At 40.2% G+C, this 19,244-nt stretch overlaps 1 protein-coding gene across 1 annotated transcript in view; it reads left to right on the top strand.

Moving 5' to 3' along the window:
• Nucleotides 1-224: 224 nt before the first annotated feature.
• Nucleotides 225-19,244, top strand: part of STK32C (serine/threonine kinase 32C) — a gene marked incomplete at both ends in the record, with an annotated part of 203,012 nt that continues 183,992 nt past the window's right edge. Inside the window, one exon of the mRNA XM_083364766.1 lies at nucleotides 225-315. Within this exon, the coding sequence (XP_083220892.1) occupies nucleotides 225-315 (91 nt within the window). The remainder of the gene's footprint in view (nucleotides 316-19,244) is intronic.

Below are 19,244 nucleotides of genomic sequence, written 5' to 3'. Positions count from 1 at the left end.
CGAGAGAGAGAGAGAAGAGAGCAAGCGAGCGGTGGAGACAAAAGCGGGGCGAGTAGAGCCCGACCGAGATACTCAGACCCGTTTACACACACCGGCGCGCCAACCCGCCAGATCCATCTTGAAAGGGGGTTCTCCGGCTCTCCCGCTTTGCCGCCGCCGCCGCGCCCGGCTCAGCCCCGACCTCTGGGACTTCGTAAGGGGATGCCCATTCGCTTCCTCCGCCAATGTTTCAGTGGAGCAAGTGGAAGAAGAGGATGGGAGCCAGCACCTCTTCCTCGTCTTCCAAAAGACCCGTGTTCGACGAGAAGGAGGACGGTGAGTGTGCCCGTCCCGGCCACCATTCCGGACCCAGCGGTCGGCCTGTCGTGCCGAGGGGGGGGGCGTTTTGGGGGCTTCCTTTAGCTGCCCGTCCTTTCTGGTCAGGTTGGCGGGATGTGAAGGCAGGCAGGCAGGGCGGGAGGGCAGCCGCTTCGCCCTCCCCCGCTCCCCCACCCCCGGGCCAAGCTGCCCCTTTGTGCCTCCGGGAAAGGAAGCGCGATCTCCCCGGCCACGTAGCAAAGTGTTCCGGGCAAACTCTAGAGCAGGGGGCTTCAAACTTGGCCCTTTTATGACTTGTGGACTTCAACTCCCAGAATTCCTCAGCCAGCTTTGCTGGCTGAGGAATTCTGGGAGTTGAAGTCCACAAGTCATAAAAGGGCCAAGTTTGAAGCCCCCTGCTCTAGAAGCTGCTCTGGGCGGGGGGGGCGGCTTGCTTGGGAGTGAGGAAAATGGTTGTAGTAGCGAAGAGGCTGAGGAGAGGGGCGGGAAGACCCATGGGGAAGGGGGCACTTTTCTTCGGAGGACAGCCGAGCTCTCGGCTTCGGGTTAGCCGCCTCAACGGTTTCCCCAGCTTTGGAGCAACTTTTGGGGAGCCCACGCGTGCCTGGTCTGGGGCAGACGTGCAACGGGGGGGGAAAGCTCTCCAGAGATTCCCCATTTCGTAAATGCACAAACGCTCGAGAAAGTTACACGATTTTCCCTCGGAACTTGCCGGTGTACACAATTCGGTGGTGACCGAGTAGAGTTTGTAATTTAGTATTAGGGGGCTTAACAGAGCTGGGAAGGTTTGATCCTGCGGATTTATTAGGCTGTGTAGTTTCCTAATGCGCTATGTAAGACCATTTTACAATGGGGATTAGCCTCTCTCCGCCCCCTCGGAAGAAATGAGAAGCCTATTTTATGCTACAGACTCAGCTGAAGAAATAAACTATCCTTTATCACGTACTGTTTTCTTACAGTACTAATAAATAGGAGCTAATTTCTGCCCGGTGGTTCAGTCTGAATATTGAGGAAGAGGCTGCTGCCTTCCTATGTGCTTAACCTTAAATTCCTAAATAAGCATGGGGAAATTTGAGCTGTTTCCCAGTCAAATCAGGACTTACGTGTTCCTTTGTGCAAAGCCTATTATGTTATGTCATATAATTCTACTCTAGTTTATATGGGTATAAATTTGTCTTGAATCTTTTCTACCTTTTTGCTTTGTTTTCCTTACCAATTGAGTAGTGTAAATCCATTTCTATGTTAAGTAGCACTGAGAAAATAGTCATAAATCACTGATGTCCTCAGAAGCCAGCTCGTTGAGGGTTTCGATGGAAAAGTTAATTTAGAACATTAAAAAAATAAACTTCTCTGCAAGCAACTGCATCTACCAAAGTCTAGTAAAAATATTTTTCAAAATAGCATTTTGAATTAGATGGATTTGTTGTACTTCATCCAGGCAGAATTAGAAAACAGTTTTGTTCTCTGATCCAATTTGTTGATAATTTCATCCTTTTTTTAAATAAAATTATCAGGATGTTTCTCTAGGTTATTAAAGGGGCCAGGCTGTATTTTATTGCTAATGTATGGCATAAAGCTTAAAGGTTGAAGAAAGAATATTGACTATATCAGTAAAGTTTTAACTAATTAAGTTTGAAATTCTCATCAGATGATTTTAGCAGTGATACAGCTCTTAATTTTTTTTTCTAACTCTCAAGCAGTTTATCCTTGAGGTCCCCCTGTCACCTGTCTGATTTCAAAATCAATTTTAATTACAGTCTTTTAATTTAACTTGTGTAAGAGAATGTTTTTAGAGTAATAATGTCTGGTTATTTCATTTCTGGAACTGAGGATCAATAGTTGTTCACACACTTTAATTACACAAAATCTCACTTTTTGTCAGGCTCAGGCAACCAGAACACCTCCAAGAATGGGTGATACAGGTTTCTTTATTGTTGATCACCACCTTATGAGAATCTTGCCAGGCTGTCTGCCTTCCCTTAGGAAATCTAGACCTAAGGATTTGACCTAAAAGGTTTTCTTGCTCCTATAGACTGTAACCTGAAATGTCTTTTAATCCTGCCCCTCTACCCAATTGGGGCCAGGTGGTTCCACCACACTTTTTAAAATTTAATTTGTACTCCATTATTCTAGAATCAGCAACTCTTCTTGCACTTAGCCTCTCTTAATGTGAGTTCTATTTCATGCTTAGTTTACCTCAGTCTGTCACGGACTCGCCTGAGTCTGTCAGACAAGAAGCTTTTCCAGCCCTGTCTCTCATGGATTGGACCTGCAACCTTTTGCATTCAAAATAAGGCATTCTGCCACTGTGCTGTAGCCTTCTCCCTGACAGATTCTGTAAAATGCATCAAAGGCAGGGGGATCGAAATATTTCAGTTGTTTTTCCAGCATGATTCCATGTATGATTAATGTGTTATGATTACTGTTTTGCATTTAATGATTTTGAGAAGATGTGCAACTTGGTTCTCTTAAAGAAAAAAAAAATCCAGGTGTTATTTTGCTCTCCGACTGCTCCCAAAATGAAAGCTTGCAGGTCTACTTCCTGCTCTTCTGGCTGTAGGATGAAAGTAATTAATGAAGTGAGGTGAAAGACACCCACTTTAAAAAAAAACAATTTTTCTAACATAGAGAAGTATTGCCTCCTTCTTACTCTGAGGCTGCATGGAAGTTTTGCTAGAACTGGAATCTGAAAAAGAGACTTAATATCTAAGGAAGTCCCCAAAGGGGAGTGAAATGCAATGCAACTGTCATAAGACATCTCTGAATGTCATATACCATTGCTTCAAGGATCATTATATTTTTTTTCCTTTGTAAACTTTTCTGCCCACCAGTTTGGTTAGACATTTTAGGACACAAAGGCACCTAGAACAAAATACGTTTATACATATATACATACAAATAAACACACCCCTCATATATATTGCTTACTTTGATTTGTGTGAATAATGTGGCATCTTGACCATCAGATTATGTAAGTTGATAGTTCAAAAAGTATTCAGTTTTATTTTTATTTTACAAATCAGGAACCGTACTCTTTACACTGGTGAGATATTGTCTCATTCAACCAAATAAGCTGAGCTTTCCATTGCAGAGGTCAAGGAAAGGTTAATAAAATCTGGAAAGAAGGTAGGGCCATAAATTCCAATTGTCTTGTAATAGAATCTCTCAATTCTGTTTAAGAGTGAGCTGTCAATTTAACCAAGGATCTGCAAAAGGATTCAGAGTAAGCGTGCATAATCCTTCAAATGGTCTACATCGGGGTCCCCAACCCTCGGTCTGTGAATCAGTATCGGTTCACGGCCCATTGTGAATTGGACCACGTAAGCAGCAGTGAGTGGCAAAGGTCCATTTGTGCAAGTGGTGAGCGCGCACACGAAACCATGCCCTCTCCCCCCCCCCACACTGCTGCTGCCGATCTGTGAAGCTGGAAAGGTTGGTGACCACTGGTCTACCTCAGGAAACATATTTCAGGTATATTCATTATATATGAAAAATGCCTATTTAGAGAGCGAAAATGACTCTTTGGGTATTTTTTTAAACAAATATTTTTAAATAGAACAAGAAAAGGTAACAACTAGAAGAAAAGGGGGAAAAAGAGAAAAAAATGTAAAGAAAAAGTATAAAAAGAACATCCCCCCGGAAAGAAACTGGTTCCCTATCTCTATCATGGCATGGAGGGAACCAGTTTCCATTTTAGGGTTGTCATCACAATTATATGACAGAGATACCCCAATTAAACAAAATATATCAAAATGCCTTAATATTGTTTCAGCTCCTGCACCCATATGTAACCACAACTAAGCTTGAAGAGACTGTAAAACTGTATAGTTGATGTATTTTTTACTGCTGCTACCTCAAGTTTACTATGCCATAATTATGGTGCATAAGTATTTCATAGATGCAGAGACAATTTCTATTTTTGTTCCTTCAAAAATCACAGTTCATTATACATAGGAAAGTGTCTCCTTTTACCAGACATGCGTTAGGAAGGAACTATGGATAGATGAGACAGAGATCTTTGATTTATCAAGTTGATAATAGCCCACAGTACATAGCAATTTAATGCCAATCATACCCTGATTGTTAAGAAGGGGATCCAATGGAGAAAATCCAGAATTTTAGGTTTCAGATATGTTCAGCCAAAGAAACCCTCAGTCAGTAACCATACTTACTAATTGCTTTCCCCCTTCTTTTGTTTAGTCTGGATGATGTCCAAATGATGTCTCCTAACAAACTGTTACATTTCAGTCTTTTATGAGTTGGACATCTGTCATCTTAACAACCTGGCTGGGTCGTTACTTAGTGTATAAATGGAATTAATTGCACTTAGCCTGCCCTCTCTGGGCTGTCAACATATTTTTGAACCCCAATCTGCTTCTCTTGAGTGAGGCAGAGCAAGGGGAGGAGAAAATCCTGTTTATTGGAGGGTTTGACTTTACTGTAGAGTACGGAAAATGCTATTTCAATTGGTGGTAACAAAATGAATGCAAGCAATACACGTTTTTCACTTATATACACACAGTCTTCGAGTTAGGATGACAATTGAGCCCAACATTTACGTTGCTAAGTGAAACATTTGTTCAGTGAGATTTACCCCACTTTACAACCTTTCTTGCAACAGTTGCTAAGTGAATCATTGCAGTTAAGGTAGGAGTATGGTTGTTAAGTGAATCTGGCTTCCCCATTGACTTTGCTTGTCAGAAGGTCACAAAAGGGGATCACATGACCCCAGGACACTGTAACCGTCATAAATATGAGTCAGTTGCCAAGCATCTGAATTTTGATCATGTGACCATGGGGATATTGCAATGGTTTTAAATGTGAAAAATGATCATAGGTCACTTTTTTCAATGCCATTGTAACTTTGAACAGTCACTAAATGAACTGTTGTAAGTCAAGGACCACCTGTACTAGGAGCCAGTCAACCAGGAGGGACTTCTGAGAGCAATGTGTAACTGAGAAGCTGGTCACTGGCTACTTTTTGGACAGATTTATATGTATTATTTAAAATTCTACCTTTCTCATCTCCGTTGGTATCCAGCCATTCTGAATCAGTGTAAAATATTATTAATCTGTGTTGAGACTACAGTGCTTCATTTGAAACAGGTGTACCTTTTTTAAGAGGAACATTTTGAGATGTGTAGTTAGCATGATAACTGTTAAAGGTGAATGCAGGTGATGGGAAGGAAGGCAGTCCAGAAAGCGGAGTATGATTTAAACCCAAAAAAAACCACACCATGGGTTGCATTATAGTTCAGCAGTTGTAGTTATATCTGTACTTGGGGCCAAATCCCATTGCATTAAGAGGCATTATTTTTATAGTAATACTACAGTGGAGGATGCAACAGATTATATACAGTATTTTGTGGAACTACAGTTATAACTCCTAGCCGAATTCCAAAAAAACAATTCACCAAATCACTAGAGGGCCCTTGTCTGGAAAAAAATGTTAGCTCTGGTTGCAGTTCCCGTCTGTATAGTGGGGAAAACAGATGCTTCTAATTAAAAATGAATTAAAGAAATGTTACCTGCACTAAAACATCGGCAATAGAGACTCTAAATAAGCCTTTCCAGCCTGGGGTCAATCAGTTCTAGCTATGATGGAAAAATACCAGGTATGGTAGAGTTGTAATCCAAACATCTGGAGGATTTAGGGAAGGCTATTTTATATTTGCATTAATGGTTCTGCAGTTTGTTGTAGGCAGCCAGAAGCTAGGATGCTTAGCAAGCTTACAGTTAGAAAGAACTATAGTAGGAGACTGACTTTTAACAAGCCATTTAAAACAAGGTTGAAGAACTCACTTGATGGCTTTGAGGTGGTACTTCTCCTCACCCAATTATCTTACAAGATTGTTTTGTGGGGACACCCATGTACACTGCCTTAAGTTCTCAAAAAAAATGGTCTATCTCTGAAATTAAACAACATCTGCCTATCTTCCTCATTAAGAGGCTACATGAAGCTCTACAAAGTCTTTGTATAATCTCCTTGTTGATGTCCAGAGTCTTAATTATTTCATTAATATTATGCTATCTGGGCCTCCTTAGAACATTTTAGTCAACAGCAACAAGACTAATGATTTGTGACAATGTCCTTGAGAGAGAGAAGGAGGAGCCACAGATAAGGCAAAGATCAGACAAGTGGAGCTGAGTCCCCAGAAGGAATAGGGGGATGTCAAACATCTCAGAAAAGACCCTTCCTAGAAAAGGTGAGGGGGAAGTGATGTACTTTCAAGACTTTCAAGATTCTGTTAATGTATCCTTACAATAAAGGTAGCAATACTCAAGATTGGTGCTTCTTGTCTGACTACCTTGAAGGGCTGACAAAGAAAATGGATTAGTGTAAGTCTCTGAACCCAGGTGATGTGAAATTGTTAATTTTTTAAAAATTAATTCCTCTGAGAGTTTTTCTGAGGCTGCTGCAAGTTTGAAAGACCAGCACAAATGTTTCCCTATGCCACTTATGTGCTCTTTCGTACTTGGAATCCAAGAAGCTGTTTGTCTTATAACAGTAGTCTGGACAGTTAAGTAGGGATGTCTGACAAGCCTAGAATATTTCAGCCTTGTTGAAAGCCAGATGTTGAGATGTCCAGCAGATAGTCTGCTACTAATATGATCGGTATACTCTAAATAGTGCTAGTTAGGAAGCCATGTTACATTGGTGCTAGATCTGAGCACCAATGTATGTATACATGTGTTGTAGAAAGAAAAATCTTCCTCAGGGTCCAGTCCAAGCTGGGAATAAACAAAATGGAGACTGCTTTAGAAAGAAGGTTGGAGTTTATTGTAGAGCAAAGCCAGACAGAAGCATGGCTCTGGGAAAGCTGACCACATATTGCTGGGAGTGGTGGGTTTTTATACCTTCTGGGGCTCTTGAGGTTGTTTCCTGTTCCCGTTTGAGGCTTTGTATTTCCTGTGTCATATACTTTGACCTGAGTCTGAGTGTGCCCTTTTGGTATTGGTGGGTTAATCCTATTATGTCCCCAAAGGTTATGTCTTTTAAAATTTGGGTGGGGTATGTAGATTTTAGAGGTCTTTCTCTTCCTAATCTCATAGCTTCTAGCTTCTTGGCCCCAACCTTCCTGAATGGATTATTGAATTTGCATTTCTAAAAGCTGGCCTCTGCCAAGGGCAGGCATGTCAAACCTGTGACATCATATGACGACGCGCGACGTATCGGGACTTTTTCCCCGTTGCCGGCAATGGGGTGGGCGCGGTTTTGGCATGATGCATCTGGCCCGTGGGCCGGCAGTTTGACATGCCTGGCCTAGGGGCTGGGGTTGATTTCTGCAGGCTGTCTTTTTAAAGATCATCTCCATTATTTCTTTGGGGAAATATATTCTGCTTTTTTATTTCCCAAAATATTTCTTTCTCTGGATTCTTCCCACAGTATCTATGTATGTAACTTGCATTAACTGTAATAGACTTTGTGGTGCGCACTCGATCCAGAAATGGGCTAAGCTTATCATTAGAAAGCCAGAACCATGGGGATTTGGTAACCAAGAATTTTAAAGATTCTGTTGAGAGTTGTAAACATTTGCCAAGTATAAGGGTCTCCTTTGATCCCCGAGAGCATTTAGCTTCCCCTATGCAAAAAGGCCACAATATACAGGTATATTATGGTTACGTGGGGGAAGGTTGTGAGCTTCCTTCGCCTAAACCAGGGGTAAGCAACCTTGGCTCTTTTATGACATGTGGACTTCAACTTCCAGAATTCCTGAGCCAGCTAAGCTGAGGGGAAAGGGAGAGGTTTCCAAGCTGAGCCATGTTGGCTCAGGAATTCTGGGAGTTGAAATCCACAAGTCATGAAGGGGCCAAGATTGCCTACCCCTGGCCTAAACCTATCCTCAATTTGCATTCTGATATGGACCAATATGGGATGAAATTCTCCCTGTATTACATAGCATGAAAATGTTAAAGTAGCTTTCCAGTCTTGATAAATTATATAGTAGTTGAGTGTGAACATGATTTTATTTCATATTCCAACTCTGGGAGCAGGGCACAGAGGCTGCTGAATTTAACAGATTACGAAGAAGAGATGAGGCATCCTTGACTAATCTACTTCTCAGAGCTCTGCTTGATTATTTAATATTTTTCTCTCTGATGCTTTGACCTTTGAATTGCTCCAAAGAATTCACTGTCAAAGTAGTAATAACTGAATGGGTAATTATAGAAACACTGAAACTTAAAAGCTTGTTTACATCTGTGGTGTGAGATTTGTTCGTCTCCGAAACTACTACATACTTCATCTTGGCAAGTATTTATTTTTAGCTTGTATTATATCAGGCGCTCCACAAAGATCCTGATTTTTATATATGTGTATCTGATTCTACCTCTCAGAAACATTTACTAAGCATTGTGAAAAGAAAGCTGTCTTATAGGCCAAGGAATGCCATCTATGACTGAAAAAAAATCAAAGGAATGTTTAAAATCCAGTTCTTAAACCTCCTTGTTTATTTATTTGCTGGAAATTAATACTGTGTATTACAGATAGTATTGCACAATATTGCATTCATTTTCTTAGTGAAAATCTATTTTTGTGGTTGCTGTCAACAATGATTTGATGGCATGTAATCAATCAATCATTCATTCAGTTACAAATATCATTTACAAATAACCTTTATGATTTGCCATATACAAGCTGTTTTTTTACTGCTGCTGTTCCTTCCTCCTCATTCTGACTTTTGTGCTCTCTCATCTGTAGTGAGAAAAAAGTCAATGGTTATATTAATTCCAGACATCATTACTGATAGTGTTGATATGGTACTTACTAATTTCTAGCTCTATTCTTCAAAGATCTTTAATATTTCTGAGGTTATGATGTTTCCTTTCATTCTGTAAGTTCCGGTAGTAATTATATCAAGAACAGGCTTATATTTTTTTTCTTTTACTTAGATTCTTTATCCTCTTATAGTGTCCAGTTTCTAAAATAATCATTTATGATTTACAGTACTCAGGATAGTCAAAATTAGTCTGCTTCCCTTGAGGAGCTATTTATTTTTTATAGTTAATTCCAAAATCTTACAGTAAACGCTAATATTACAAATTTAGGGAATTTGGACCCTTAATCCACTTACAACTTTCTTAAATCAAATAGCTTTTTGTTAATTCATTTTAAGTTAAGTTCTTAAGCTTATAGTTATTTTTTTTCTTTTGTTCAGAGTTGAAGTAAAGACTTTCCAAGACTTTTCAAACTTGTAATTCCAAAAATCTCTTAAATAGCTTTAACGTAGTTGATAGGGAATTTCTGAAAGTGATTAGAAAGTGAGGTTTGTGGACTTAATGTCCTTTGCGAACAAGATGGCTGATCCCATTGTCTCCTGGCACTCAAATATGCAGAAAATGGCCATGTGGTCTCCTTGCATGGAGCAGCTGTTTACCCACTTGTGATCCAATCTCCCGTCTCCTCCTTATCTAGAGAAATTCCAAGGAACTTATTTACTCTCCAGTTACTTGATCTTTGCCACAGTCAGCAGCTCTGCTTTAAGAGACATCTTCAATTCATCATACCTCCCCTGCAAGTCTCTAGATTCTTTCAGGCTATACAGGTCGCCCTTGACTTACAATAGTGACTTACGACTGTTTTTCACACTATTGTTGCAGCAGCCCTGTGCTCATGTGATCAAGATTCAGACACTTGGCAATTGAGTCATATTTATGATGGTTGCACTGTCCTGAGGTCATGTGATCACCTTTTGCAATCTTCTGACAAGCAAAATAGTGGCACAGTGGTAGAATGCAGTATTGCAGTCTAATTCTGCTGAATGCCAGCAGTTCCATTCTGACTGGCTCAAGGTTGACTCGGCCTTCCATCCTTCCGAGGTCGCTAAAATGAGGACCCAGATTGTTGGGGGCAATAGGCTGACTGTAACTGCTTAGAGAGGGCTGTAAAGCACTACGAATTGGTATATAACATATAGGGAACGGTTGCTGGAATTGGGTATGTGTAGTTTAATGAAGAGAAGGGTGAGGGGTGACATGATAGCAGTGTTCCAATATCTCAGGGGCTGCCACAAAGAAGAGGGAGTCAAGCTATTCTCCAAAGCACCTGAAAGCAGGACAAGAAGCAACGGATGGAAACTAGTCAAGGAGAGAAGCAACCTAGAACTAAGGAGAAACTTCCTGACAGAACAATTAACCAGTGGAACAACCTGCCTCCAGAGGTGGTGAATGCTCCAACACTGGAGGTTTTTAAGAAGAGACTGGACAGCCATTTGCCTGAAATGGTATAGGGTTTCCTGCCTGAACAGGGGGTTGGACTAGATGACCTCCGGGGTCCCTTCCAACTTTATATTATTATTATTATTATTATTATTATTATTATTATTATTATTATTATTATTATTATTATTATTATTAAAGCCCAAGTGCTTTTGTTCTTGCTAAAGTTAATGGGGAAGCCAGATTCACTTAGCAGCCGTGTTACTTGATTTAACAACTGCAGTGATTCACTTAACAATTATTGCAAGAAGAGTCATAAAATGGGGCAAAATTCACTAATATCTCGCTTACCAACAAATTTTGGGCTCAATTGTCATAATTCAAGGATTACCTTACTTGTTCCTGAATATTACCTCTAAAGTGAATGACAACTGTTGAATTCTTAATGTATTACAAAGTATTACAAAGGAAGGACCTTTGATTTTGACCTCAGAGGGAGAAATAAGCTCTGCCTCCTCATCCCACTTGGGACCAAGAATTTGGTAAACTGGGGAACCTTAAATATCAAATAACCACTGGCTCAAGTTATTGATCAAGGTTAATCATCTCTCTGGATAAAAGCGGAAATTGTGTGAACATGTTTTGAAGTTACACGATGCACTGAAATGAAGTTGAGCCTGTAAAATCAGAGGCTGATGAGAAAGACCGAGAATAAATATAATGCATAAAGTAAAAGACATATATATTTTGAGATGGGCCTATGAAACGAGTGGCTTTACCTGAGCAGAAAATGCAACCTCTTGTGCATAGCCCTTTCCTCCTCATATAAGTCTCCAATGCCTGGAGAATAGTTTTGAGAAAAAGGCAGGGGAGCATAATGGACAGACAAAATAATAGCATTTGCATCTTCATTCCAATAGGGAGAACAGTTGTCCTTGTTAGCAATTTCAAATAAAATCCTTACCACCACTTGTATCTTTAATATAACTCTTGACTTGGATATGTGAAATCCATCTCACACAGGCAGAGGATGCAAGGGTGCCTTCCCTATGCTTCCTTTCACCTTTAGCAGTCTAGCACACGGGTTTCATCTCTAGAAGCACACAATTAAGACTTCTTTCAGGCTTAGCAAAATACTTAAAACTCCAGTCTTGAACTAAGGATGTTCATTAAACCATAAGCAAAAGATTGGTTTTTTAAAAAAAACACAAATTTGTTTCTTTATTTTTTAAAAAAATAAAATTAAGGACAACTTGCAGAGCATGCATTCTTGAATTCTTTCTAACAAGTTTATTAACAGTGATGTTTCTTCTGGGTAATGAAGCATTATGTTGAGCCTCCGTGTGTGTTTCTGTTTTTGTCTTGTGTTCCTTCAGTCTTTGGGAAGTAGAGGGCATGCCTTTTATGTGTCACTTGAGGTCATACGACCCAGAGGGAAGTGGTCTTAGCGTGGAACTGTCAGCAGCATTTCTCAAGGTTTCTCAAGCTCAGCAACTTTAATATGTGTGCACTTCAACTCCTAGAATTCCTCAGCCAGCATGCTGGTTTATCCCTTTATACTAACTGTATTAATAATTATTTGACTTATATTGATCCTTTAAGAGTTCAAGGTGGATGTCAGCTCTTTTATGTTGCACCTGGTCAGGAAACAAACATGATTAGAACTACTGGAAGTCTACTTTTTTGCTAAAAAATGTAGTAGTAACTTGAAAACCTGGCAGAGATTCTCTCTCTTGTCCAGCGGTATCAAACTCAATTTCATTGAGGGCCACATCAGCATTGTGATTGCCCTCGGGGGTGTGTGTGGCCAGGGTGGGCACGGCCTACTGGGTGGGCGCAGCTGGAGTGCGTGTGGCCTACTGGGTGGGCATGGCCAGCTCTACATCATTGGCATTGAATTGTCTTTAGAAAGACAGACGCGAGACCGTAGGCAAGGTTCGAAAGGTTTATTCGGTTCAGCTCCCGGCAGCTGACTGTCAAAACAATCCGGGCTTTTATAGGGAACTGTCAAAACAAACAACCAATCAGGTAACAGTGTTTTTCCCGCCGTTCTGAGGGCGGCCAATCGATGAACAGTATTTTGACAGCTCGGCGGCTGTCAGGGAATTCCTTCCAGCTGAGCGCTTAGCTCACTTGGAGGACTAGGTTGAAGACTGCGGATTTGACAGTTCCGGGAACAGTCAAATCCGGCGCGTGCGCATTGGCCTCCGGCAGCCCTTTTGACAGCTGTCAACGGGAATGGCGGCCGGCTGGTTTGTGCGCGTGCGCCGTTGCTTCGGGCGGCCATTTGACAGCTGTCAACTGTCAAATGTCGGCCGGGCCGGCTTTTCCTTAGCGGCTTGGAAGCTCTAGTTTTCCCGATATAATTCAGGCATCAAGGGTGCCTATGCGGGCCTGGGCAGGAGTGGGACAGATCTGGGGGTCTCTGGCAGAAGGAGGGTCTCTGGGTCAGGGCCAAAGCAGCAAGGACCGTTCCCTCACTGTTTCCAGGTTGGCTTCGGGGGCCACATGAAACCACTTCGCGGGCCGGATCTGGCCCCCAGGCCTTGTGTTTGACATGTCTGCTCTTGTCTATTATGCAGAAAAAGAATTGAGGCAAGGCAGTTTTGAGTTTCTTTCTCACTCATTCCTCCCTTCTGGGGTCAAAATAGTTTTTATGTAATAGCTGTTAAATTCTTTCTTCAGGGCCATATATGCAGGGCTCTGTCGTCTTATTTTGCTTACATCAATGGGCTGGCAGAGAGTGATTTGCCCAGCATTATCCACTGAACTCCCATAGTTGGGTAGAATAGAAGCTGAGTTTCCCATTCCTAGTCCAGCTTCTTAACCACTACAAAATATGGTTGTCTTTAAAATGGGGCTCCACTGGGTTCAATTTTCGGAAAGTTATTCTGATAGAGAAACAGATTGACACGCAGACTGCAAAAATTCTGAGATCTCTTGTGTGATTTTGTTCCAATATTCTGTTGTGATGGGAAAAATAATAAAAGGAAACAAAATCCAAATCCTTAAAAATACCTCTCCAAAAGAGCAAGGAACGTTTCCTCAAACCGAAAAGGACTTCACATTTTAAATGCATTTCTCCACTGATTGAGTTTCAGAAAGTTCAAATGCATTAATGAGTACTTGATTATGTATTCATCAGGTGATTCCTTCACGAACCAGCTTAGCAGTAAGCTGAATCATGGGAGGAAGTCAGTCTTGATCATATTATAATAGAAATGATGGTTTAGAATATGCCTCTGTTCATTCAAAGACCAGAGTTACATTCTAATGGAAAAGAAGGGAGGAAGGGCTGTGCTTTCACAAATATTTTTTTTAACAAAAACGAGTGTGAAGCACTTGCTATCAAGTACAAGTTTCCACTGAATACATAGCTACTGTTTTTGACTTGATTAAGGCAGCCATATGAAGTGGCAATAATTCAAATGTTTTCTGCCAAAGTGCCAGTTCTCTTCTTGGCTCAAAAAAGCAAAAATAAAAACAGAACCAGCAAAAAAAAAAGCCAATGTGAATTTATAAAAAGATTAAAATATGACCTGGAAATTATGCCCCTTTACACATTCCATGCACTAAGAATTGTCTGAAATACTTGGAATACATTTGTTCTCTACTCTTTTTGACACATTAGAGTACTTTGGGCTTCAGGAGTTGTATTGGACCCCGGAGGCTCTTAAAATCTGTAAGCAGCATTTGAAATATGGCAGTGCGGTCACCACTGAATTTTATTAGAAGCTATAAGGAAATACTTAAGCTGTCATCATGTTTCCATTCTCATGAAATTTGTGTTGAAAAAATATTGGGTAAGGTTTTGATTCCCCCTGCCCCCTTTGAAAAATGTAATTTGGAAGTACGGATGTATATCTCTAATCACTATAGACTGTATCTTCAAGAAGGTTGGTAAATTTATGACATACATTGCTTTTATCATGCCTTTCATCTCAAAACCCTCTTTATGAGGTTATCATTCCATTAGTGATTATGGAAGGAAAGTGCCTGACACTCACCATGACCCAAGTGGAAACAGTTGTCCCAGTGAATTGTGTACCTTATTGATCTATGCTGAAATCATATCTAGAAAAAATGGTCAGGTAAGACCTATTAAAATCAGTAGGAGCCATAATTTTATATCATTGTTCTCCTACTCCAGCAGTAGGAAACTATAGTAGATATCCTACAGATTGTGTGAATGACAGCTTGCATCCACTTCTGTTCATATAATAGGTAGTCAAGGATTATAAAATCTCTAGTCCAAATCACCTAGATTACCCTAAATCTACTTGTTTGGAATGGGATTGATTCCAGCTACATTTTGCATGACCCAAGGTAATATGCTAATTATGAATGCATGTTTTTAGGTTCTCTGAATATCTGTTATTTATCTTTGGACAATACTGCTCCTTTTTGTAGCTTTGTGTTCCATCAGATAAATGAAGCCCGGTATCTTCATTAAATATATTAGACATCCCCTTGGATTAAAAAACTTCAAAGGAAGTTCTTTTTCCATTTTTAAACTCTCCATACAGGGAAAGAAGGAATTTTGATTCAAAGCAGTTTGTGAGAATAATTAAACTGTCTGAAACATGTGCTGTGCCCCAATCCACATCAGGACTCTAATGCATGACTGGACTCTTCAATGACCAAGGAACACTACTAGTGATGTTCAATGCAAAACTTCTTTTTTTAACTCGAAGTTCAGAGTGGATAAGGTCATATCATGTCAATGAGCAAGGCTGTGGTTTTTCTTTCCACCCCTCATTTTTTAAAAGGGAAGTGGGGAGATGAAAAATAAAAATTATTTGCTAATAAGTTATTATATCTTAGAATATAGTCTATCCAAAGATTTAAATGTTAACATTATTTTTTAAATGATACAAAAACCACTTTAGGAGAATTTGATCCTTAAAGAGATTGTTGACAGAGGACATGATGCCTTCTCATTTAGATGGCATTGTTATATTTTTGATAAGTTACACATAGCTGAAATGGAAAATGTCTTGCTGCTTTAATATTACAGTTGTTTAAACTGAGTCACTATCTTAGGTATTGCTTGCTAGCGAGAATAAAAAAGCATGGAATCAATGTACTTGGTTCAATTGAATGTCACTTACATTCAAGTAAATACAAGTCAGCATGGTAATTCCATAATTATGAGTATGTACAAGTTTTAATTGGATATAAATGGGATTAAAATAAATAAATAAAAAAATTGTACGACTGTGTTCACAAAACATAGTTGACCTATTTATTGCATTCATCCATTTTCCAGATTCACTCTGTCAGACCTAGGACAGCTGACAAGGCAAATAAGTGCAAATATATATTTCTCAAACCTCAGAAGCTCAGATATTTATTGTAACAGAACAATGAAACCATGTAAAGAAATTCCAGCAATGGTTATATGTCAAATGCAAGCTTTGACCATTAGTGCTCAAGTTTCTTGCACATCTTTCTCTTGCCCATTGTATGTACAGTAAAGAGTTAGCAAGGCATTTCTTTTGGGCAGAAGACATCATTTCTTTTTTCCCTAGAGTTGGTAATGGCCTAATTTATATTAGGGGACACGATGGCTCAGCAGTTAAAGATGCTGAGCTTGTCAGCTGGCAGCTTGGGTTCAAGACCCGAGTGCAGTGTGACAGGATGAGCTCCTGTTACTTGCCCCAGCTCCTGCCTACCTAGCAGTTCGAAAGCATGCAAATGCGAGTAGATAAATAGGTACCATTTTGGTGAGAAGGTAACAGCGTTCTGTGCGCCTCAGCGTACAGTCATCCTCAGTGCTGGCTCCCATGGCTAAGAAGCAGAGATGAGCACTGCCCCCTAGAGTTGGACGTAAATGAACATGGGAAATCTTTACCTTTACCTTTAATTTATATAAACCTTTTTATTTTTTATCATGAGAGAACTTTTACACTTGGAATAAACCAATCAAAGCATGCTGAGTCCAAAGAGCTGTGAAGACCTGGCCTGTTTTCTCTTCCCACCTTTTAACCTATTTTTGTTATTCTGTTGAGTAGATTTGATTGTAATTTCCTTGTTTTGATTGTTGTGAGTCACCCATTTTGGGGAATCGGGTGCTATGCTGTACAAGGTTGATGACTGACTGATGTAACCAAAGTTAACATTAATCAAGCTTGGTATTGGAGCTGGGTAAGGAAGTTATATATGAACACAGTCCTTTTGGTATGTCTCTGATGTTCTCAATGAATGAATGAATGAATGAATATATATGAATGACAGAAATGCCTATCAGCAACTACTTTTTGGAATTCTATTAAGCTCACAATCCTAATATTAATGATAGTATCTGTGCATCTTTTTTTCAACTACCTTTGATTTCCCCCCCACCCCCAAAAAAGTCTCTTTTTTAGGTTTTTATCCTAAATATTTAAGTTTTAGTTTGATTAATGGTGCTCTTAAGTGAGCTGCCCAATTTTTGCTTTGCTTTGATTATGTGCCATTTTCATTGAATTAATTTAATCCTTTTTTGGGCGACCCAGGTTTTCCTCCAACACTACCTTCTAGGATATCATATTCTCTTATTTCAACCTTTCTGGCCCTGTTTTCACAACCATATGATACACGTGGGAAGGACATAGGCTCGACAGTAAACACTATAGCTAATAATGTGATGGTCTCTACGGGCAGCCTCTCTTTGTTTCACCTTCTTTGTGTATTTCTGAGCCCAGGCAGAGAAAACTACTTCCCAAACTTCTTCACCTATTTTTAAATACATTTATTGAGCCATTTTCTGAGGCTGCTCACAGGCCAGCAACAATGGGCAGCTTATAGAAGATTTAAAAAGAAACAACACATGAAAAGCAGAAATTGAAAGGAAGAGAAAGCAGCTGTGCTAAGAAGGAGAGACAAACTCTGCTGGATCACAATTACACAATAAGCAGGGTTGCAGGTTATCACCATCCTAGTGCCTGTGGGAAGCGTCAGCTTTTCAAGGCTTCCAGTATTCAGCAGGAACAGGATCAAGCAGACGCCACGGGGCTGGGTTGGATGCAATTTGCAAAGGGCGAGTGTAGCTATAAAAAAATCAAGTCTCCTGGGTCCCATAAGATGCTGCTGCTTTACTGATGGGATGAGTCCAGTATTTCTACTGGATTCGCACAAGCAGTTGATTTAATTTCCGGTTTGTTTGTTTTAATGCGAAGCATCAAATCGGGCTTTGTACTCTTGTCTTTCGTTTCTTGCGGGAGTCTGCTGAAGTTTCTCTCACTTTTCAGACATCGAACGTTAATATCATCATACCTTGTAATCGATAATTCTTCCAGCAATTTTAATTCCAGCTTTTCTCACATGTCTCTTGGTGTGTTCTGTGTATAAATTAAAAAGACGACATATAAGACCCCTTGGCAAACTCCTTTCCCAATTTTTAACCAGTTGCTTGCTCCATATTCTTTTCTAAGTGTTTCTTCCTAATCTAGGTTTATCAATAAAAATAATGCTGAATGAGGAAGTAGTTCACGTGCTTCTATATAAAGCCCATTGAAATAGAGGAAAGTTTTCCTGTTTGCAAAATTAGCACTTGCTACAGAAATATTCTTACAGACATGTGCTCTAAAACTGGGAAATATACTTACTGAGGAACTAAGGGATTAGTTCTATTGAATTTAGCTGGTGTAATTTCTGGATAAGAAGAAAATTTATTCAAAATTATTTCTCACAGAGTTCAGTGAAGAATTGAGGATTCCTAGTGGTACGTTTAGAATTAGTTTTGGGATTCTACCCACTACTGCCCAGAGGCTATAGAGCAGGGGTGTCAAACTCAATTTCATTGAGGGCCACATCAGCATTGCGGTTGCCCTCAAGGGGCCCGGTGGGTATGGCCAGGGTGGGCGTGGCGTACTGGGTGGGTGTGGCTAGAGTGCGTATGGCCTACTGGGTGGGCGTGGCCAGCTCTACATCGTTCGCACCAAGGGTGCCTATGGGGGCCTGGGCAGGAGTGGGACAGATCTGAGGGTCTCTGGCAGAAGGAGGGTCTCTGGGCCAGGGCCAAGGCAGTGGGGGCCGTTCCCTCACTGTTTCCAGGATGGCTTCGCGGGCCGCATGAAACCACTTCGCGGGCCGGATCCGGCCCCCGGGCCTTGTGTTTGACATGTCTGCTATAGAGTTTCCAAGGTGATTTTCCATGTTGCCTTTTAAATTCCCTATCCTTACTAAATTTTAAATGTTTAAAGATGTTTTTAATTTTATACACACACACACACACACACACACACACATATATATACATACATATACATATACATACATACACATATACACACATACATATACATATACTGACAAAATACAGCCTTCCCAGTAAAAATCAGTAGACTTTCAAGAGAAATTAAAAATACTGGGTGACTGCATTCTAATTTTTTGGTTTGGAAATGTCTCCACCTATTTAGAAAATAAAACGAAGATACTGTAAACCGCAATTGTAAGACCGCATTCTGGAATGTTGAAAGAGGTGATGGGAGCAACTGCTCAGGAACATTTTGTGGTAAATGTTCGAATAGCTTCAAACCCCTTGGGAGCCATTTTATGAGAACATCCATGGAATGCTTCCAACATTCCATATGTATCATCTGGCCTTCAAAGATTGCCTTCCAACTTGAGCTAATACAAGTTGGAAGTAAGACAGGTTGAACTTCCTGGACATTTTGAATATACATACACAGTTGGAATTGAGTTCTGGGCACTGATGATGTTACCTAGCTGGATAATGAAATGTCTGCAATTAAACAACCAAATTCAGAGAACACCAAGAACTC

The sequence above is a fragment of the Vipera ursinii genome (genome assembly GCF_947247035.1).
Source record: "Vipera ursinii genome assembly, chromosome: 5".
NCBI lineage: Eukaryota > Metazoa > Chordata > Lepidosauria > Squamata > Viperidae > Vipera > Vipera ursinii.
Note: the sequence above shows the minus strand (reverse complement) of the source record. Positions and strands in the feature narration are given on the sequence as shown.